Below are 23,354 nucleotides of genomic sequence, written 5' to 3'. Positions count from 1 at the left end.
AAAAATCATATATATGGGCTGATTAATGTGGTTTAATGAATTAAACTCCCATAAAACTTGTGATAATAAAAAATATATTGTCTGACATTTATACTAACGATTTGTGGCAGTTTTGGTGGGGAAAAGCGTGTTTAGTGGTCCAACTTTGCCCATGAAATTATGCCCGGTCAGTTTAGTTTTAACCGGTCTGAAGCGCAGCTGCGTCCAAGCTGGATCTAGACAACGGCTAACATGACAACCAGGGGCCAAAATCCCCTTTCATAGTTGTTTGGGACAATAAACAGTAAAGTTTTAGAGAATAAATCCAGGGGGGACAAGGAATAAAAGTTTGATCCTTCCTTTAATACAGCATTTTGACATTTCCATCTCTATCTCAAACAGGCAGAAGAGCTTTCTTAGAGCAAAACAAAACAATGGTATTAGGTGAAGGTGCAATAATACACACATCTGACATAATACACTGATACAAAAACCCACAATCTGTACAAGAATATCTGTCTTATTTCTAGTTAAAATGTCTCATTTCTAGTCAAAAATCTCATTCCACTTAAAACAAGACTCATCACTGGAAAAAACAACAATTTTCACCTGTTTCAAGTAGATTTTCACTTAAAATAAGTAGAAAAATCTGCCAGTGGAACAAGATTTTTTTGCTTGTAATGAGAAGATAAATCTTGTTCCACTGGCAGATTTTTCTACTTATTTTAAGTGAAAATCTACTTGAAACAGGTGAAAACTGTTGTTTTTTTTCCCAGTGATGAGTCTTGTTTTAAGTTTAATGAGATTTTACTGTTTATTATTATTTTCGATTTCGGTTTCGGCCACAAATGTTCATTTTGGTGCATCACTACTAAATACTACTGCATTGTTCCAAAATGATTAATTCTGTCTCAAATGATTCTAGGGGGGGACAGCTTTACTAATGGGGGGGACTTGTCCCCCCTGTCCCCCCGGGATTTTCGCCCCTGATGACAACTAATATTTACACATCACTAGTCACACCAAGTGAATTCCTGACGATAGGAGACAGGTGGAAAAAAAACCGAATTATCCCTTTAATGCTATAAAATTGTATGACGCTGGTTCTATGGATTTTTGGTGCATAAACAAGAGTTCTCATCAGCATGAGGGGGAGTCCATAATGACTGAATTGCATTTTTTGCAGGCACTATTCCTTTAAAAATAATAAAGTCAGTACGAACAATGATCAAATGTAAACTAGACTGACTGACAAGAACTGACCCAATTTTTCAATCATTAAAACTCACTGACACAGACACAGACTACGTTTCCATGCAGTCAATGACTCTTTTCTAACCGGAATATTAGCAATAACCCGTGTAAACATCAATAACCCTTTTTGAACAACCGGAATTTGCTCATATTCCGGTTTTTAAAAACCCCAATATGACCCCTGGGTTACTCCTTTTCTAACCCGAATATTTGGTCATGTATAGTCTAACGGGACATGTATGGAAGAGTATCAGGGCCAGGCAGGTGAAAAATAAAAATAATATTTTAGAGGACGAAGTTTTTTTTTTCATTATGCACTTTGAGAAAAAAGTCGAAATGTCGAGATTAATGTTGACGTACAATTTAGAGAAAAAAGTCAAAATGTTGAAAAAAAGTCGAAATGTCGAGAAAAAAGTCGAAATGTTAAGAAAAAAGTTGAAGTACAATTTCGAGAAAAAAGTCGAAATGACGAGAAAAAAGTCCAACTCTGTGTCAAAAATACACCATGCCATTAGCAGGCCGCAGAGAGGCTTTATAAAACCATCAGTCAGTCCATCAGTAATAAGCTGCAACAACTAGCTGGCTGATGGAAACACACATACCAACAGTCAAGAGGAAGAAGAAGATACAAAAGGAACCTTGTAAAAATCTAGATTCTAGGTGTTTTTGAGAGGAAAGTGTGGTTGTGTTGGGAGGCCGACGACTCGGAGCTTTCCAGCTTCACGAGTGGTGAACGGTACAAACATTTGAGTTTTACATCCTTGTGTGTCTTGGCCTTTTCAGACTCTTGTACTTTGAGTGTTTTGTCCAAAACTTTCTGGGCGGATTAGAAACATTTAGACCTACAGATTTGATTCTTTTCTCCCTTCCTTCCTTCCTTCCTTCTTTCTTTCCTCCCTTCCTTCCTTCCTTCCTTCCTCCCTTCCTTCTTTCTTTCCTCCCTTCCTTCCTTCCTTCCTTCCTCCCTTCCTTCTTTCTTTCCTCCCTTCCTTCCTTCCTTCCTTCCTTCCTTCCTTCTTTCTTTCCTTCCTTCCTTCTTTCCTCCCTTCTTTCCTCCCTTCCTTCCTTCCTTCCTTCTTTCTTTCCTCCCTTCCTTCCTTCCTTCCTTCCTTCCTTCCTTCTTTCTTTCCTCCCTTCCTTCCTTCCTTCCTTCTTTCTTTCCTCCCTTCCTTCCTTCCTTCCTTCCTTCCTTCTTTCTTTCCTCCCTTCCTTCCTTCCTTCCTTCTTTCTTTCCTCCCTTCCTTCCTTCCTTCCTTCCTTCCTCCCTTCCTTCTTTCCTCCCTTCCTTCTTCCTTTCCTCCCTTCCTCCCTTCCTTCTTCCTTTCCTCCCTTCCTTCCTTCCTTCCTTCCTCCCTTCCTTCTTTCCTCCCTTCCTTCCTTCCTTCCTTCTTTCCTCCCTTCCTTCTTTCCTCCCTTCCTCCCTTCCTTCTTCCTTTCCTCCCTTCCTTCCTTCCTTCCTTCCTTCCTTCTTTCCTCCCTTCCTTCTTCCTTTCCTCCCTTCCTTCCTCCCTTCCTCCCTTCCTTCCTTCTTTCCTCCCTTCCTTCTTTCTTTCCTCCCTTCCTTCCTTCCTTCCTTCCTTCTTTCTTTCCTCCCTTCCTTCCTTCCTTCCTTCTTTCTTTCCTCCCTTCCTTCCTTCCTTCCTTCCTTCCTCCCTTCCTTCTTTCCTCCCTTCCTTCTTCCTTTCCTCCCTTCCTTCCTTCCTTCCTTCCTCCCTTCCTTCTTTCCTCCCTTCCTTCCTTCCTTCCTTCTTTCCTCCCTTCCTCCCTTCCTTCTTCCTTTCCTCCCTTCCTTCCTTCCTTCCTTCCTTCCTTCCTTCTTTCCTCCCTTCCTTCTTCCTTTCCTCCCTTCCTTCCTCCCTTCCTTCCTTCCTTCCTTCTTTCCTCCCTTCCTTCTTCCTTTCCTCCCTTCCTTCCTCCCTTCCTCCCTTCCTTCTTTCTTTCCTCCCTTCCTCCCTTCCTTCTTCCTTTCCTCCCTTCCTTCCTTCCTTCCTTCCTTCCTTCCTTCTTTCCTCCCTTCCTTCTTCCTTTCCTCCCTTCCTTCCTCCCTTCCTCCCTTCCTTCCTTCCTTCCTTCCTTCCTTCCTTCCTTCCTTCTTTCTTTCCTCCCTTCCTTCCTTCCTTCCTTCTTTCTTTCCTCCCTTCCTTCCTTCCTTCCTTCCTTCTTTCCTCCCTTCCTTCCTCCCTTCCTTCCTTCCTTCTTTCTTTCCTCCCTTCCTTCCTTCCTTCCTCCCTTCCTTCCTTCCTCCCTTCCTTCTTCCTTTCCTCCCTTCCTCCCTTCCTTCTTCCTTTCCTCCCTTCCTTCCTTCCTTCTTTCTTTCCTCCCTTCCTTCCTTCCTTCCTCCCTTCCTTCCTTCTTTCCTCCCTTCCTTCCTTCTTTCCTCCCTTCCTTCTTCCTTTCCTCCCTTCCTCCCTTCCTTCTTCCTTTCCTCCCTTCCTTCCTTCCTTCCTCCCTTCCTTCTTTCTTTCCTCCCTTCCTTCCTTCCTTCCTTCCTCCCTTCCTTCCTTCTTTCCTCCCTTCCTTCCTTCCTTCCTTCTTTCCTCCCTTCCTTCTTCCTTTCCTCCCTTCCTTCCTTCCTTCTTTCTTTCCTTCCTTCCTTCCTCCCTTCCTTCCTTCCTTCTTTCCTTCCTCCCTTCCTTCCGTCTTTCCTTTTTCCTTAAAAAGAGAGAAAAATAAATACACCATGTCTGTTTGAGAGTCTATGAATGTAAAATATTACTCTTCAGAAAGTGATGGTAAGACAGAAAAAGCCTCGGACAGGCCGTGAGCTGCAGACACGTTGTTGCAGCATCGTTTCCTCCGAGCTCTCCTGCCACATGTCCTGCACGTTTTACTGCACAAAGACCGGCTCCTCCATGAACTCTAACAAAACGAGAGAGAAAAAAAAGAAAAGAATAGTAATTTGTAAGTGTGTCCCCAGTAAAATGTTCTTGGGGTATTGGAACAGTTCTTTTTATACAACTGTAAAGGTATTGTGACATCATTTTTAAAATGCTTTTAACACTATTAAAAGTCTTGGCCAACATCCCTCAAATGTGTCTAAAAGAGTGTAACAAGAAAAACTTCACTCTAGTACTCTATTCCTGGCTTTTTATGACGGTGTTTTTTGAGCCGTGAAAAATGCTTCCTTTCCCCTCCTTTCCTGTCAATCATTGCTCCGCTCCTCCTCCAAACCTCCTCCTCCAGCCATACGCTCACAGCGGCGTCGGAGAGTTAAGCCGGGAGCGACAGGCGAAGCAGACAGTCCACCGCAAACAATCATAAAAATAAAGGCATGCAAGCAGCACTGTCCCCTTATCTTAAGTCCAGTCAGTGGCCGCGGGTCTTCTTAGCAGTTTTCCTCCGGTGATTAGAACAAAAGAGGCTCTAAACAGCTCTGTGTTAAGCCTCATTTATGGTTCCGCGTTAAATCGACGCAGAGCCTACGCCGTAGGGTTCAGCGTATGGTGCGCGTCGCCGCGTAACCCTACGCCGTAGGCTCTGCGTCGGTGTAACGCGGAACCATAAATCAGCCTTTATGGTGCGCTGGAGAGGAGAGGAGGCAGGGAGCTGGGTGGAGGGGGCGGTGATTTAGCGGGTCTATACGTAACGGCCCGCCACCAAACCAGATGCGCCGTTTTTGCATAGTTATGCGGAAAATCCCAGAAAGCACACAATACACTGAATGTTAAAAGTTCGTTGTTTTTTGGGTGTAATTGATGTCAAGACACCCAACAAAACACACAAAATCAAGAAAAAATTGTTTTTCATGTCACAATCCCTTTAATAGAAATGTCTGTTATATTATTACTGATGAATGTTTATTTGTAAATCTTAGTTCTGGCACACACACCATATCAAATATATCCATTGCATACTTACTCAAACAAACAACACAGCAGAACCCTAAGCTGGGTGTGTCAGGGCGACTCCTTGAGCGGCAGCCGGACTGGTGAGCTCTCTGATGGCTGAGGTGACTCTGCTAGACTCTGCCAGGCAAGTACCAGGTCTTCCATTTGTTCTGACACTTCTGCAATGCCTCCAATATCGTCATCCCTTCGGCTGCTACATGGGCAGTGTTGCCAACTTAGCGACTTTGTCGCTAGATTTAGCGACTTTTCAGACCACTATAGCGACTTTTTTTAAAAAAAGCGACTAGCGACAAATCTAGCGACTTTTTCTGGTGTTTTGGAGACAATGTTCCATTCGGCCTCTCGTCCGCCGCTGAGCTCCGCTCTGCGTCGAGCACAAATACATGAATGGGTAAAGCCTGATTTATGGTTCTGCGTTAAATCGACGCAGAGACAGCGTGTGTGTGTGTACGCGTGTGTGTGTGTGTGTGTGTGTGTGCGTGCGTGCGTGCGTGCGTGCGTGCGTGCGTGCGTGCGTGCGTGCGTGCGTGCGTGCGTGCGTGCGTGCGTGCGTGCGTGCGTGCGTGCGTGCGTGCGTGCGTGCGTGCGTGCGTGCGTGCGTGCGTGCGTGCGTGCGTGCGTGCGTGCGTGCGTGCGTGCGTGCGTGCGTGCGTGCGTGCGTGCGTGCGTGCGTGCGTGCGTGCGTGGAGGCCGAGGAACCTGTAAAAATACTATGAACCTGAATTAGGGCCAAACTAGTTATCATTTTCTTTGCCACTGACAGTTTTTTTCTGTTGTCTCTTTTTGGTCCATTTAGATTTTGTTAATGTTGTCAAGTTAAAACCATCTATACAAAAACATGTTAAACATGTTATTGTTGTTGCAAATTATGTTCATGGTTTACTGTGACTTGTTGTTGCTCCTACAGGTAAGTGGAGTATTACGTTATAAAAGAAAACTAAAAAAAAAAAAAAACTATGAAAAAAACCCCCCCCAAAAAAACAAACCTAAGTATCTCTGCCAGAGTGCGCCTTTTGGGTCACTTTGCCGGTCCCAAGCCCGGATAAAGGAGGAGGGTTGGTGGTAGAGCTAGCAATTTCACCCAACATAACAATCTTTTGATTAAATTTGCTGTTATAACATTTAACAATACAGGACAAAACTTGTGTGTAATGTGGATCTAGACAAAGCATTAAAATCATTAAATGTTGTTAATGTTGAAATTATTTTTGTACATTTGTAGTTCTAAACATATTTAGGGTGTTTTTTACTCAATTTTGTCTCTCCCACAACTTTATTCCTCTCTCCTACAGCGTCCATTACAGTTATATGCAAATTGCCAATTATGCAAATTAAACGATGACGTCATTTAGCGACTTCTAGCGACTTTTGGGACAATAGCTACTTTCCTTACTGAGGAGTTGGCAACACTGTACAATGGGGGGGGGGGGGGGGGGGGACTACATATGTACTGGCTGTCTAAACAGGATTGGTGATGGGGCTGGATTGGGCTAACAGAAAAAAAGATGAACTACATTTCAATGTAAAGAAGATGACCGTACCTCATTCTCCTCCTTTTTGTTCCCTGCATCTCTCTATAGTCCTTTTCTGGAACAGCAAACATTTTCCCTGCATTCTGTTTCCAGTAGGATGAACCTTGAAGAATGGGTGGAATACAAGAGTAAAACAAACAGTCATTTGTAATCACTAAAGCATACTCAAAACAAAGAAACTATTTGCTACCCGCCTGTTGTTCCCTCCCACTGCAAAATTGCATTTCCCTGCAAATCAGTGAGTATTATGGGATCATGTTTTACCGAGGGCATCCTGAACTGTTGTGGTGATCCCCTGAAGAGAAACCTCACACTCCAGAAACCTCACCACCACCGTTTGACCGGGACTTAACCAGTACTGGAGTTGTAAAAAGAATCAGGGGGATGGTGGATTTGATCATATGGGGACAGATAATTTGTGCTGATTACAAATAATATAATATACTACAAATAATACAAATACAAATAATAATAAGACATAGCAGCAGTTAAATGCAGCCTTCTGTAAGCTTTAAATATCCACTGGGCTTACATCAAATACATCAAAACACAACAATAAAAAACACTTTTCTGAACTTATCAATATGACTCTGTCCTTCACAGGATAAGTAACATGGATCACTGCAAAAACTCACAATCTTAACAAGAATATTTGTCTTATTTCTAGTTAAAATGTCTCATTTTAGTAAAAAAATCTCATTACACTTAAAACAAGACTCATCACTGGAAAAAACAACAATTTTCACCTGTTTCAAGTAGATTTTCACTTGAAATAAGATTTTTTTGCTTGTAATAAGAAGATAAATATTGTCCCACTGGCAGATTTTTCTACTTATTTCAAGTGAAAATTGACTTGAAACAGGTGAAAATTGTCAAATAAGTTATTTTTCTGGTAATGACTCTAAATGTTGAAATAGCAGTAAAACCACATTCATTGATGAAATGACATAAGGGATGGAAAGGAGGGATGGCAGTTTTACAGGGGGGATGATTTGGACCGTTTTTATTTCAGGGGGGGATGATTTGGACCATTTTTATTTCAGGGGGGATGATTTGGACTGTTTTTATTTCAGGGGGGGATGATTTGGACCGTTTTTATTTCAGGGGGGGATGATTTGGACCGTTTTTATTTCAGGGGGGATGATTTGGACTGTTTTTATTTCAGGGGGGGATGATTTGGACCGTTTTTATTTCAGGGGGGGATGATTTGGACCGTTTTTATTTCAGGGGGGGATGATTTGGACCATTTTTATTTCAGGGGGGATGATTTGGACTGTTTTTATTTCAGGGGGGGATGATTTGGACCGTTTTTATTTCAGGGGGGGATGATTTGGACCGTTTTTATTTCAGGGGGGATGATTTGGACCGTTTTTATTTCAGGGGGGATGATTTGGACCGTTTTTATTTCAGGGGGGGGGGGATGATTTGGACCGTTTTTATTTCAGGGGGGGATGATTTGGACCGTTTTTATTTCAGGGGGGATGATTTGGACCGTTTTTATTTCAGGGGGGATGATTTGGACCGTTTTTATTTCAGGGGGGATGATTTGGACCGTTTTTATTTCAGGGGGGATGATTTGGACCGTTTTTATTTCAGGGGGGGATGATTTGGACTGTTTTTATTTCAGGGGGGATGATTTGGACCGTTTTTATTTCAGGATGCCATCCCCCTCATCCCCCTCAACTCCAGTACTGGACTTAACTTCCCACCAACCACGTCAGCGAGGAACACTGACCGTAAACAATATCAGATTAACACACATTTATAATCCTAGCAGTCAGGTGTGGGGGAGAGATGGACCAAACCCCCCCAAATGTTTTTATTAAGTAAGGAAGACACCAAAGAAGGCTCAAAAGTCCAAGAGTGGCTAATTGAGTGGATATAAGAATAAGACGAATGTTATTCATCTCAAAGAGAACTTAATTAGTCATGCATCTCTTCTACTCCATAAATGATCCCAAAATTGTGCAATATAATCCATTAGTTTCACAGTCATTCAATACGTGACTTTAAAGTGAAATGCTTTAGAAACAGTAGCTCTGGAGGAGCTGGACCAGGGGCCAAAATCCCCTTTCATAGTTGTTTGGGACAATAAACAGTAACATTTTAGAGAATAAATCCAGGGGGGACAAGGAATAAAAGTTTGATCCTTCCTTTAATACAGCATTTTGACATTTCCATCTCTATCTCAAACAGGCAGAAGAGCTTTCTTAGAATAATACAGAACAATGGTAATAATACACACATCTGACATAATACACTGATACAAAAACCCACAATCTGTACAAGAATATCTGTCTTATTTCTAGTTAAAATGTCTCATTTTTAGTTTAAAAAAATCTCATTACACTTAAAACAAGACTCATCACTGGAAAAAACAACAATTTTCACCTGTTTCAAGTAGATTTTCAATTAAAATAAGTAGAAAAATCTGCCAGTGGAACAAGATTTTTTTGCTTGTAATAAGAAGATAAATCTTGTTCCACTGGCAGATTTTTCTACTTATTTTAAGTGAAAATCTACTTGAAACAGGTGAAAATTGTTGTTTTTTTCCAGTGATGAGTCTTGTTTTAAGTGTAATGAGATTTTACTGTTTATTATTATTTTCGATTTCGGTTTCGACCACACATTTTCATTTTGGTGCATCACTACTAAATACTACTGCATTGTTCCAAAATTATTAATTCTGTCTCAAATGATTCTAGGGGGGGACGGCTTTACTAATGGGGGGGACTTGTCCCCCCCGGGATTTTCGCCCCTGAGCTGGGGCACCTGAAATGCGGATGAACCACTAGCTGTTGCTGAAGATGTTCTTGAAAAGGCAAAGCGTTGCCCTGTTATGGTTTGTGCTGAGGCTTCCTCTTCTCCATGTACTTCATAGATGAGGTCCATGGAGCTGAAGATACCAGATGGTCCGGGAAAGACTGCTATGTTGCTTCATCCATTAGGTACAGAATGCTATGTTGCTGTCATCCGTTAGCTACAGACTGCTATGTTGCTTCATCCGTTAGGTACAGAATGCTATGTTGCTGTCATCCGTTAGGTACAGACTGCTATGTTGCTTCATCCGTTAGGTACAGAATGCTATGTTGCTGTCATCCGTTAGCTACAGACTGCTATGTTGCTGTCATCCGTTAGCTACAGACTGCTATGTTGCTGTCATCCGTTAGCTACAGACTGCTATGTTGCTTCATCCGTTAGCTACAGAATGCTATGTTGCTGTCATCCGTTAGCTACAGACTGCTATGTCTATTCATCCGCTAGCTACAGACTGCTATGTTGCTTCATCCGTTAGCTACAGACTGCTATGTTGCTTCATCCATTAGGTACAGAATGCTATGTTGCTGTCATCCGTTAGCTACAGACTGCTATGTCTATTCATCCGCTAGCTACAGACTGCTATGTTGCTTCATCCGTTAGCTACAGACTGCTATGTTGCTTCATCCGTTAGGTACAGACTGCTATGTTGCTTCATCCGTTAGGTACAGACTGCTATGTTGCTTCATCCGTTAGGTACAGAATGCTATGTTGCTGTCATCCGTTAGGTACAGACTGCTATGTTGCTTCATCCGTTAGGTACAGAATGCTATGTTGCTGTCATCCGTTAGGTACAGACTGCTATGTTGCTGTCATCCGTTAGCTACAGACTGCTATGTTGCTGTCATCCGTTAGCTACAGACTGCTATGTTGCTTCATCCGTTAGGTACAGACTGCTATGTTGCTGTCATCCGTTAGGTACAGACTGCTATGTTGCTTCATCCGTTAGGTACAGAATGCTATGTTGCTGTCATCCGTTAGCTACAGACTGCTATGTTGCTTCATCCGTTAGCTACAGACTGCTATGTTGCTTCATCCGTTAGCTACAGACTGCTATGTTGCTGTCATCCGTTAGCTACAGACTGCTATGTTGCTTCATCCGTTAGCTACAGACTGCTAGGTTGCTGTCATCCGTTAGCTACAGACTGCTATGTTGCTTCATCCGTTAGCTACAGACTGCTATGTTGCTTCATCCGTTAGCTACAGACTGCTATGTTGCTGTCATCCGTTAGCTACAGACTGCTATGTTGCTTCATCCGTTAGCTACAGACTGCTATGTTGCTGTCATCCGTTAGCTACAGACTGCTATGTTGCTTCATCCGTTAGCTACAGACTGCTATGTTGCTGTCATCCGTTAGCTACAGACTGCTATGTTGCTGTCATCCGTTAGCTACAGACTGCTATGTTGCTGTCATCCGTTAGCTACAGACTGCTATGTTGCTTCATCCGTTAGCTACAGACTGCTAGGTTGCTGTCATCCGTTAGCTACAGACTGCTATGTTGCTTCATCCGTTAGCTACAGACTGCTATGTTGCTGTCATCCGTTAGCTACAGACTGCTATGTTGCTTCATCCGTTAGCTACAGACTGCTATGTTGCTGTCATCCGTTAGCTACAGACTGCTATGTTGCTTCATCCGTTAGCTACAGACTGCTATGTTGCTGTCATCCGTTAGCTACAGACTGCTATGTTGCTGTCATCCGTTAGCTACAGACTGCTATGTTGCTGTCATCCGTTAGCTACAGACTGCTATGTTGCTTCATCCGCTAGCTACAGACTGCTATGTCTATTCATCCGCTAGCTACAGACTGCTATGTCTATTCATCCGTTAGCTACAGACTGCTATGTTGCTGTCATCCGTTAGCTACAGACTGCTATGTTGCTTCATCCGTTAGCTACAGACTGCTATGTTGCTTCATCCGTTAGCTACAGACTGCTATGTTGCTGTCATCCGTTAGCTACAGACTGCTATGTTGCTGTCATCCGTTAGCTACAGACTGCTATGTTGCTGTCATCCGTTAGCTACAGACTGCTATGTTGCTGTCATCCGTTAGCTACAGACTGCTATGTCTCTTCATCCGCTAGCTACAGACTGCTATGTTGCTTCATCCGTTAGCTACAGACTGCTATGTTGCTTCATCCGTTAGGTACAGACTGCTATGTTGCTGTCATCCGTTAGCTACAGACTGCTATGTTGCTTCATCCGTTAGCTACAGACTGCTATGTTGCTTCATCCGTTAGCTACAGACTGCTATGTTGCTTCATCCGTTAGCTACAGACTGCTATGTTGCTTCATCCGTTAGCTACAGACTGCTATGTTGCTGTCATCCGTTAGCTACAGACTGCTATGTTGCTGTCATCCGTTAGGTACAGACTGCTATGTTGCTTCATCCGTTAGCTACAGACTGCTATGTTGCTTCATCCGTTAGGTAAAGACTGCTATGTTGCTGTCATCCGTTAGCTACAGACTACTATGTTGCTGTCATCCGTTAGCTACAGACTGCTATGTTGCTGTCATCAGTTAGCTACAGACTGCTATGTTGCTTCATCCGTTAGCTACAGACTGCTATGTTGCTGTCATCCGTTAGCTACAGACTGCTATGTTGCTTCATCCGTTAGCTACAGACTGCTATGTTGCTTCATCCGTTAGCTACAGACTGCTATGTTGCTGTCATCCGTTAGCTACAGACTGCTATGTTGCTTCATCCGTTAGCTACAGACTGCTATGTTGCTTCATCCGTTAGCTACAGACTGCTATGTTGCTTCATCCATTAGCTACAGACTGCTATGTTGCTTCATCCGTTAGCTACAGACTGCTATGTTGCTGTCATCCGTTAGCTACAGACTGCTATGTTGCTGTCATCCGTTAGGTACAGACTGCTATGTTGCTTCATCCGTTAGCTACAGACTGCTATGTTGCTTCATCCGTTAGGTAAAGACTGCTATGTTGCTGTCATCCGTTAGCTACAGACTGCTATGTTGCTGTCATCCGTTAGCTACAGACTGCTATGTTGCTGTCATCCGTTAGCTACAGACTGCTATGTTGCTTCATCCGTTAGCTACAGACTGCTATGTTGCTGTCATCCGTTAGCTACAGACTGCTATGTTGCTTCATCCGTTAGGTACAGACTGCTATGTTGCTTCATCCGTTAGCTACAGACTGCTATGTTGCTTCATCCGTTAGCTACAGACTGCTATGTTGCTGTCATCCGTTAGCTACAGACTGCTATGTTGCTTCATCCGTTAGGTACAGACTGCTATGTTGCTTCATCAGTTAGCTACAGACTGCTATGTTGCTGTCATCCGTTAGCTACAGACTGCTATGTTGCTTCATCCGTTAGCTACAGACTGCTATGTTGCTTCATCCGTTAGGTACAGACTGCTATGTTGCTGTCATCCGTTAGCTACAGACTGCTATGTTGCTTCATCCGTTAGGTACAGACTGCTATGTTGCTTCATCCGTTAGCTACAGACTGCTATGTTGCTTCATCCGTTAGCTACAGACTGCTATGTTGCTGTCATCCGTTAGCTACAGACTGCTATGTTGCTTCATCCGTTAGCTACAGACTGCTATGTTGCTTCATCCGTTAGCTACAGACTGCTATGTTGCTGTCATCCGTTAGCTACAGACTGCTATGTTGCTGTCATCCGTTAGCTACAGACTGCTATGTTGCTGTCATCCGTTAGCTACAGACTGCTATGTCTCTTCATCCGCTAGCTACAGACTGCTATGTTGCTTCATCCGTTAGGTACAGACTGCTATGTTGCTGTCATCCGTTAGCTACAGACTGCTATGTTGCTTCATCCGTTAGCTACAGACTGCTATGTTGCTTCATCCGTTAGCTACAGACTGCTATGTTGCTTCATCCGTTAGCTACAGACTGCTATGTTGCTTCATCCGTTAGCTACAGACTGCTATGTTGCTGTCATCCGTTAGCTACAGACTGCTATGTTGCTGTCATCCGTTAGGTACAGACTGCTATGTTGCTTCATCCGTTAGCTACAGACTGCTATGTTGCTTCATCCGTTAGGTAAAGACTGCTATGTTGCTGTCATCCGTTAGCTACAGACTACTATGTTGCTGTCATCCGTTAGCTACAGACTGCTATGTTGCTGTCATCAGTTAGCTACAGACTGCTATGTTGCTTCATCCGTTAGCTACAGACTGCTATGTTGCTGTCATCCGTTAGCTACAGACTGCTATGTTGCTTCATCCGTTAGCTACAGACTGCTATGTTGCTTCATCCGTTAGCTACAGACTGCTATGTTGCTGTCATCCGTTAGCTACAGACTGCTATGTTGCTTCATCCGTTAGCTACAGACTGCTATGTTGCTTCATCCGTTAGCTACAGACTGCTATGTTGCTTCATCCATTAGCTACAGACTGCTATGTTGCTTCATCCGTTAGCTACAGACTGCTATGTTGCTGTCATCCGTTAGCTACAGACTGCTATGTTGCTGTCATCCGTTAGGTACAGACTGCTATGTTGCTTCATCCGTTAGCTACAGACTGCTATGTTGCTTCATCCGTTAGGTAAAGACTGCTATGTTGCTGTCATCCGTTAGCTACAGACTGCTATGTTGCTGTCATCCGTTAGCTACAGACTGCTATGTTGCTGTCATCAGTTAGCTACAGACTGCTATGTTGCTTCATCCGTTAGCTACAGACTGCTATGTTGCTGTCATCCGTTAGCTACAGACTGCTATGTTGCTTCATCCGTTAGGTACAGACTGCTATGTTGCTTCATCCGTTAGCTACAGACTGCTATGTTGCTTCATCCGTTAGCTACAGACTGCTATGTTGCTGTCATCCGTTAGCTACAGACTGCTATGTTGCTTCATCCGTTAGGTACAGACTGCTATGTTGCTTCATCAGTTAGCTACAGACTGCTATGTTGCTGTCATCCGTTAGCTACAGACTGCTATGTTGCTTCATCCGTTAGCTACAGACTGCTATGTTGCTTCATCCGTTAGGTACAGACTGCTATGTTGCTGTCATCCGTTAGCTACAGACTGCTATGTTGCTTCATCCGTTAGGTACAGACTGCTATGTTGCTTCATCCGTTAGCTACAGACTGCTATGTTGCTTCATCCGTTAGCTACAGACTGCTATGTTGCTGTCATCCGTTAGCTACAGACTGCTATGTTGCTTCATCCGTTAGCTACAGACTGCTATGTTGCTTCATCAGTTAGCTACAGACTGCTATGTTGCTGTCATCCGTTAGCTACAGACTGCTATGTTGCTTCATCCGTTAGCTACAGACTGCTATGTTGCTTCATCCGTTAGGTACAGACTGCTATGTTGCTTCATCCGTTAAGTAAAGACTGCTATGTTGCTGTCATCCGTTAGCTACAGACTGCTATGTTGCTTCATCCGATAGCTACAGACTGCTATGTTGCTTCATCCGTTAGCTACAGACTGCTATGTTGCTTCATCCGTTAGCTACAGACTGCTATGTTGCTGTCATCCGTTAGCTACAGACTGCTATGTTGCTTCATCCGTTAGCTACAGACTGCTATGTTGCTTCATCCGATAGCTACAGACTGCTATGTTGCTGTCATCCGTTAGCTACAGACTGCTATGTTGCTTCATCCGTTAGCTACAGACTGCTATGTTGCTGTCATCCGTTAGCTACAGACTGCTATGTTGCTTCATCCGTTAGCTACAGACTGCTATGTTGCTTCATCCGTTAGCTACAGACTGCTATGTTGCTTCATCCATTAGCTACAGACTGCTATGTTGCTTCATCCGTTAGGTACAGACTGCTATGTTGCTTCATCCTTAGCTACAGACTGCTATGTTGCTGTCATCCGTTAGCTACAGACTGCTATGTTGCTGTCATCCGTTAGGTACAGACTGCTATGTTGCTTCATCCGTTAGCTACAGACTGCTATGTTGCTTCATCCGTTAGGTAAAGACTGCTATGTTGCTGTCATCCGTTAGCTACAGACTGCTATGTTGCTGTCATCCGTTAGCTACAGACTGCTATGTTGCTGTCATCAGTTAGGTACAGACTGCTATGTTGCTGTCATCCGTTAGCTACAGACTGCTATGTTGCTTCATCCGTTAGGTACAGACTGCTATGTTGCTTCATCCGTTAGCTACAGACTGCTATGTTGCTTCATCCGTTAGCTACAGACTGCTATGTTGCTGTCATCCGTTAGCTACAGACTGCTATGTTGCTTCATCCGTTAGCTACAGACTGCTATGTTGCTTCATCCGTTAGCTACAGACTGCTATGTTGCTTCATCCGTTAGCTACAGACTGCTATGTTGCTTCATCCGTTAGCTACAGACTGCTATGTTGCTGTCATCCGTTAGCTACAGACTGCTATGTTGCTGTCATCCGTTAGCTACAGACTGCTATGTTGCTTCATCCGTTAGTACAGACTGCTATGTTGCTTCATCCGTTAGCTACAGACTGCTATGTTGCTTCATCCGTTAGGTACAGACTGCTATGTTGCTTCATCCGTTAGCTACAGACTGCTATGTTGCTTCATCCGTTAGGTACAGACTGCTATGTTGCTTCATCCGTTAGCTACAGACTGCTATGTTGCTTCATCCGTTAGGTACAGACTGCTATGTTGCTTCATCCGTTAGCTACAGACTGCTATGTTGCTTCATCCGTTAGGTACAGACTGCTATGTTGCTTCATCCGTTAGGTACAGACTGCTATGTTGCTTCATCCGTTAGGTACAGACTGCTATGTTGCTTCATCCGTTAGCTACAGACTGCTATGTTGCTGTCATCCGTTAGGTACAGACTGCTATGTTGCTTCATCCGTTAGCTACAGACTGCTATGTTGCTGTCATCCGTTAGGTACAGACTGCTATGTTGCTGTCATCCGTTAGGTACAGACTGCTATGTTGCTTCATCCGTTAGCTACAGACTGCTATGTTGCTGTCATCCGTTAGGTACAGACTGCTATGTTGCTTCATCCGTTAGCTACAGACTGCTATGTTGCTTCATCCGTTAGCTACAGACTGCTATGTTGCTGTCATCCGTTAGCTACAGACTGCTATGTTGCTTCATCCGTTAGGTACAGACTGCTATGTTGCTTCATCCGTTAGGTACAGACTGCTATGTTGCTGTCATCAGTTAGCTACAGACTGCTATGTTGCTGTCATCAGTTAGCTACAGACTGCTATGTTGCTGTCATCCGTTAGCTACAGACTGCTATGTTGCTTCATCCGTTAGCTACAGACTGCTATGTTGCTTCATCCGTTAGCTACAGACTGCTATGTTGCTGTCATCCGTTAGCTACAGACTGCTATGTTGCTTCATCCGTTAGGTACAGACTGCTATGTTGCTTCATCCGTTAGCTACAGACTGCTATGTTGCTGTCATCCGTTAGCTACAGACTGCTATGTTGCTTCATCCGTTAGGTACAGACTGCTATGTTGCTGTCATCCGTTAGCTACAGACTGCTATGTTGCTGTCATCCGTTAGGAACAGACTGCTATGTTGCTGTCATCCGTTAGCTACAGACTGCTATGTTGCTTCATCCGTTAGGTACAGACTGCTATGTTGCTTCATCCGTTAGGTACAGACTGCTATGTTGCTTCATCTGTTAGCTACAGACTGCTATGTTGCTTCATCCGTTAGGTACAGACTGCTATGTTGCTTCATCCGTTAGCTACAGACTGCTATGTTGCTGTCATCCGTTAGGTACAGACTGCTATGTTGCTTCATCCGTTAGCTACAGACTGCTATGTTGCTTCATCCGTTAGCTACAGACTGCTATGTTGCTGTCATCCGTTAGCTACAGACTGCTATGTTGCTGTCATCCGTTAGCTACAGACTGCTATGTTGCTTCATCCGTTAGCTACAGACTGCTATGTTGCTTCATCCGTTAGGTACAGACTGCTATGTTGCTGTCATCCGTTAGCTACAGACTGCTATGTTGCTTCATCCGTTAGCTACAGACTGCTATGTTGCTTCATCCGTTAGGTACAGACTGCTATGTTGCTTCATCCGTTAGGTACAGACTGCTATGTTGCTTCATCCGTTAGCTACAGACTGCTATGTTGCTTCATCCGTTAGGTACAGACTGCTATGTTGCTGTCATCCGTTAGGTACAGACTGCTATGTTGCTTCATCCGTTAGCTACAGACTGCTATGTTGCTTCATCCGTTAGCTACAGACTGCTATGTTGCTGTCATCCGTTAGGTACAGACTGCTATGTTGCTTCATCCGTTAGCTACAGACTGCTATGTTGCTGTCATCCGTTAGCTACAGACTGCTATGTTGCTTCATCTGTTAGCTACAGACTGCTATGTTGCTGTCATCCGTTAGCTACAGACTGCTATGTTGCTTCATCTGTTAGCTACAGACTGCTATGTTGCTGTCATCCGTTAGCTACAGACTGCTATGTTGCTACAGACTGCTATGTTGCTGTCATCCGTTAGCTACAGACTGCTATGTTGCTTCATCCGTTAGCTACAGACTGCTATGTTGCTTCATCTGTTAGCTACAGACTGCTATGTTGCTGTCATCCGTTAGGTACAGACTGCTATGTTGCTTCATCTGTTAGCTACAGACTGCTATGTTGCTGTCATCCGTTAGCTACAGACTGCTATGTTGCTTCATCTGTTAGCTACAGACTGCTATGTTGCTTCATCCGTTAGCTACAGACTGCTATGTTGCTGTCATCAGTTAGCTACAGACTGCTATGTTGCTGTCATCCGTTAGCTACAGACTGCTATGTTGCTTCATCAGTTAGCTACAGACTGCTATGTTGCTGTCATCCGTTAGCTACAGACTGCTATGTTGCTTCATCAGTTAGCTACAGACTGCTATGTTGCTGTCATCCGTTAGCTACAGACTGCTATGTTGCTGTCATCAGTTAGCTACAGACTGCTATGTTGCTGTCATCAGTTAGCTACAGACTGCTATGTTGCTGTCATCCGTTAGCTACAGACTGCTATGTTGCTTCATCCGTTAGGTACAGACTGCTATGTTGCTGTCATCAGTTAGCTACAGACTGCTATGTTGCTGTCATCCGTTAGCTACAGACTGCTATGTTGCTTCATCCGTTAGGTACAGACTGCTATGTTGCTTCATCTGTTAGCTACAGACTGCTATGTTGCTGTCATCCGTTAGGTACAGACTGCTATGTTGCTTCATCCGTTAGCTACAGACTGCTATGTTCCTTCATCCGTTAGCTACAGACTGCTATGTTGCTGTCATCCGTTAGCTACAGACTGCTATGTTGCTGTCATCCGTTAGGTACAGACTGCTATGTTGCTTCATCCGTTAGCTACAGACTGCTATGTTGCTTCATCCGTTAGGTACAGACTGCTATGTTGCTGTCATCCGTTAGCTACAGACTGCTATGTTGCTGTCATCCGTTAGGTACAGACTGCTATGTTGCTTCATCCGTTAGCTACAGACTGCTATGTTGCTTCATCCGTTAACTACAGACTGCTATGTTGCTTCATCCGTTAGCTACAGACTGCTATGTTGCTTCATCCGTTAGCTACAGACTGCTATGTTGCTTCATCCGTTAGCTACAGACTGCTATGTTGCTGTCATCTGTTAGCTACAGACTGCTATGTTGCTGTCATCCGTTAGCTACAGACTGCTATGTTGCTTCATCCGTTAACTACAGACTGCTATGTTGCTTCATCCGTTAGCTACAGACTGCTATGTTGCTTCATCCGTTAGCTACAGACTGCTATGTTGCTTCATCCGTTAGGTACAGACTGCTATGTTGCTTCATCCGTTAGGTACAGATTGCTATGTTGCTGTCATCCGTTAGCTACAGACTGCTATGTTGCTGTCATCCGTTAGGTACAGACTGCTATGTTGCTTCATCCGTTAGCTACAGACTGCTATGTTGCTGTCATCCGTTAGGTACAGACTGCTATGTTGCTTCATCCGTTAGCTACAGACTGCTATGTTGCTTCATCCGTTAGCTACAGACTGCTATGTTGCTGTCATCCGTTAGCTACAGACTGCTATGTTGCTTCATCCGTTAGCTACAGACTGCTATGTTGCTGTCATCCGTTAGCTACAGACTGCTATGTTGCTTCATCCGTTAGCTACAGACTGCTATGTTGCTTCATCCGTTAGCTACAGACTGCTATGTTGCTGTCATCCGTTAGCTACAGACTGCTATGTTGCTTCATCCGATAGCTACAGACTGCTATGTTGCTTCATCCGTTAGCTACAGACTGCTATGTTGCTTCATCCGTTAGCTACAGACTGCTATGTTGCTTCATCCGTTAGGTACAGACTGCTATGTTGCTTCATCCGTTAGCTACAGACTGCTATGTTGCTTCATCCGTTAGGTACAGACTGCTATGTTGCTGTCATCCGTTAGCTACAGACTGCTATGTTGCTGTCATCCGTTAGCTACAGACTGCTATGTTGCTGTCATCCGTTAGCTACAGACTGCTATGTTGCTGTCATCCGTTAGGTACAGACTGCTATGTTGCTGTCATCCGTTAGCTACAGACTGCTATGTTGCTTCATCCGTTAGGTACAGACTGCTATGTTGCTTCATCCGTTAGGTACAGACTGCTATGTTGCTTCATCCGTTAGCTACAGACTGCTATGTTGCTGTCATCCGTTAGGTACAGACTGCTATGTTGCTTCATCCGTTAGCTACAGACTGCTATGTTCCTTCATCCGTTAGGTACAGACTGCTATGTTGCTTCATCCGTTAGCTACAGACTGCTATGTTCCTTCATCCGTTAGCTACAGACTGCTATGTTGCTTCATCCGTTAGCTACAGACTGCTATGTTGCTGTCATCCGTTAGCTACAGACTGCTATGTTGCTTCATCCGTTAGCTACAGACTGCTATGTTGCTTCATCCGTTAGCTACAGACTGCTATGTTGCTGTCATCCGTTAGGTACAGACGGCTATGTTGCTGTCATCCGTTAGGTACAGACTGCTATGTTGCTGTCATCCGTTAGGTACAGACTGCTATGTTGCTTCATCCGTTAGGTACAGACTGCTATGTTGCTTCATCCGTTAGGTACAGACTGCTATGTTGCTTCATCCGTTAGGTACAGACTGCTATGTTGCTTCATCCGTTAGCTACAGACTGCTATGTTGCTGTCATCCGTTAGCTACAGACTGCTATGTTGCTTCATCCGTTAGGTACAGACTGCTATGTTGCTTCATCCGTTAGCTACAGACTGCTATGTTGCTTCATCCGTTAGCTACAGACTGCTATGTTGCTTCATCCGTTAGCTACAGACTGCTATGTTGCTGTCATCCGTTAGCTACAGACTGCTATGTTGCTTCATCCGTTAGGTACAGACTGCTATGTTGCTGTCATCCGTTAGCTACAGACTGCTATGTTGCTGTCATCCGTTAGGAACAGACTGCTATGTTGCTGTCATCCGTTAGCTACAGACTGCTATGTTGCTTCATCCGTTAGGTACAGACTGCTATGTTGCTTCATCCGTTAGGTACAGACTGCTATGTTGCTTCATCCGTTAGCTACAGACTGCTATGTTGCTTCATCCGTTAGCTACAGACTGCTATGTTGCTGTCATCCGTTAGCTACAGACTGCTATGTTGCTTCATCCGATAGCTACAGACTGCTATGTTGCTTCATCCGTTAGCTACAGACTGCTATGTTGCTTCATCCGTTAGCTACAGACTGCTATGTTGCTGTCATCCGTTAGCTACAGACTGCTATGTTGCTTCATCCGTTAGCTACAGACTGCTATGTTGCTTCATCCGATAGCTACAGACTGCTATGTTGCTGTCATCCGTTAGCTACAGACTGCTATGTTGCTTCATCCGTTAGCTACAGACTGCTATGTTGCTGTCATCCGTTAGCTACAGACTGCTATGTTGCTTCATCCGTTAGCTACAGACTGCTATGTTGCTTCATCCGTTAGCTACAGACTGCTATGTTGCTTCATCCATTAGCTACAGACTGCTATGTTGCTTCATCCGTTAGGTACAGACTGCTATGTTGCTTCATCCCTTAGCTACAGACTGCTATGTTGCTGTCATCCGTTAGCTACAGACTGCTATGTTGCTGTCATCCGTTAGGTACAGACTGCTATGTTGCTTCATCCGTTAGCTACAGACTGCTATGTTGCTTCATCCGTTAGGTAAAGACTGCTATGTTGCTGTCATCCGTTAGCTACAGACTGCTATGTTGCTGTCATCCGTTAGCTACAGACTGCTATGTTGCTGTCATCAGTTAGGTACAGACTGCTATGTTGCTGTCATCCGTTAGCTACAGACTGCTATGTTGCTGTCATCCGTTAGCTACAGACTGCTATGTTGCTTCATCCGTTAGGTACAGACTGCTATGTTGCTTCATCCGTTAGCTACAGACTGCTATGTTGCTTCATCCGTTAGCTACAGACTGCTATGTTGCTGTCATCCGTTAGCTACAGACTGCTATGTTGCTTCATCCGTTAGGTACAGACTGCTATGTTGCTTCATCAGTTAGCTACAGACTGCTATGTTGCTGTCATCCGTTAGCTACAGACTGCTATGTTGCTTCATCCGTTAGCTACAGACTGCTATGTTGCTTCATCCGTTAGGTACAGACTGCTATGTTGCTGTCATCCGTTAGCTACAGACTGCTATGTTGCTGTCATCCGTTAGCTACAGACTGCTATGTTGCTGTCATCCGTTAGGTACAGACTGCTATGTTGCTGTCATCCGTTAGGTACAGACTGCTATGTTGCTGTCATCCGTTAGCTACAGACTGCTATGTTGCTTCATCCGTTAGGTACAGACTGCTATGTTGCTTCATCCGTTAGGTACAGACTGCTATGTTGCTTCATCCGTTAGGTACAGACTGCTATGTTGCTTCATCCGTTAGCTACAGACTGCTATGTTGCTGTCATCCGTTAGCTACAGACTGCTATGTTGCTTCATCCGTTAGGTACAGACTGCTATGTTGCTTCATCCGTTAGCTACAGACTGCTATGTTGCTTCATCCGTTAGCTACAGACTGCTATGTTGCTTCATCCGTTAGCTACAGACTGCTATGTTGCTTCATCCGTTAGTACAGACTGCTATGTTGCTGTCATCCGTTAGCTACAGACTGCTATGTTGCTTCATCCGTTAGCTACAGACTGCTATGTTGCTTCATCCGTTAGCTACAGACTGCTATGTTGCTTCATCCGTTAGCTACAGACTGCTATGTTGCTGTCATCCGTTAGCTACAGACTGCTATGTTGCTGTCATCCGTTAGCTACAGACTGCTATGTTGCTTCATCCGTTAGTACAGACTGCTATGTTGCTTCATCCGTTAGCTACAGACTGCTATGTTGCTTCATCCGTTAGGTACAGACTGCTATGTTGCTTCATCCGTTAGCTACAGACTGCTATGTTGCTTCATCCGTTAGGTACAGACTGCTATGTTGCTTCATCCGTTAGCTACAGACTGCTATGTTGCTTCATCCGTTAGGTACAGACTGCTATGTTGCTTCATCCGTTAGCTACAGACTGCTATGTTGCTTCATCCGTTAGGTACAGACTGCTATGTTGCTTCATCCGTTAGGTACAGACTGCTATGTTGCTTCATCCGTTAGGTACAGACTGCTATGTTGCTTCATCCGTTAGCTACAGACTGCTATGTTGCTGTCATCCGTTAGGTACAGACTGCTATGTTGCTTCATCCGTTAGCTACAGACTGCTATGTTGCTGTCATCCGTTAGGTACAGACTGCTATGTTGCTGTCATCCGTTAGGTACAGACTGCTATGTTGCTTCATCCGTTAGCTACAGACTGCTATGTTGCTGTCATCCGTTAGGTACAGACTGCTATGTTGCTTCATCCGTTAGCTACAGACTGCTATGTTGCTTCATCCGTTAGCTACAGACTGCTATGTTGCTGTCATCCGTTAGCTACAGACTGCTATGTTGCTTCATCCGTTAGGTACAGACTGCTATGTTGCTTCATCCGTTAGGTACAGACTGCTATGTTGCTGTCATCAG

General features: G+C 44.1%; 1 protein-coding gene across 2 annotated transcripts in view; it reads right to left on the bottom strand.

Moving 5' to 3' along the window:
* Positions 1–755: 755 nt before the first annotated feature.
* The window catches only part of LOC133454881 (cylicin-2-like), a 121,812-nt gene continuing 99,213 nt past the window's right edge, over positions 756–23,354 (bottom strand). For both annotated transcript variants that reach the window (XM_061733596.1, XM_061733595.1), the window contains exons 2-3: positions 6,623–6,716; positions 756–4,092 (exon numbers count right to left, since the gene is read on the bottom strand). In XM_061733596.1, coding sequence (XP_061589580.1) covers positions 1,987–3,915 — 1,929 coding nt within the window. In that variant the 5' untranslated portion in view covers positions 3,916–4,092; positions 6,623–6,716 and the 3' untranslated portion in view covers positions 756–1,986. The remainder of the gene's footprint in view (positions 4,093–6,622; positions 6,717–23,354) is intronic.

The sequence above is a fragment of the Cololabis saira genome, chromosome 11 (genome assembly GCF_033807715.1).
Source record: "Cololabis saira isolate AMF1-May2022 chromosome 11, fColSai1.1, whole genome shotgun sequence".
In the NCBI taxonomy this organism is placed as follows: Eukaryota; Metazoa; Chordata; class Actinopteri; order Beloniformes; family Belonidae; genus Cololabis; species Cololabis saira.
Note: the sequence above shows the minus strand (reverse complement) of the source record. Positions and strands in the feature narration are given on the sequence as shown.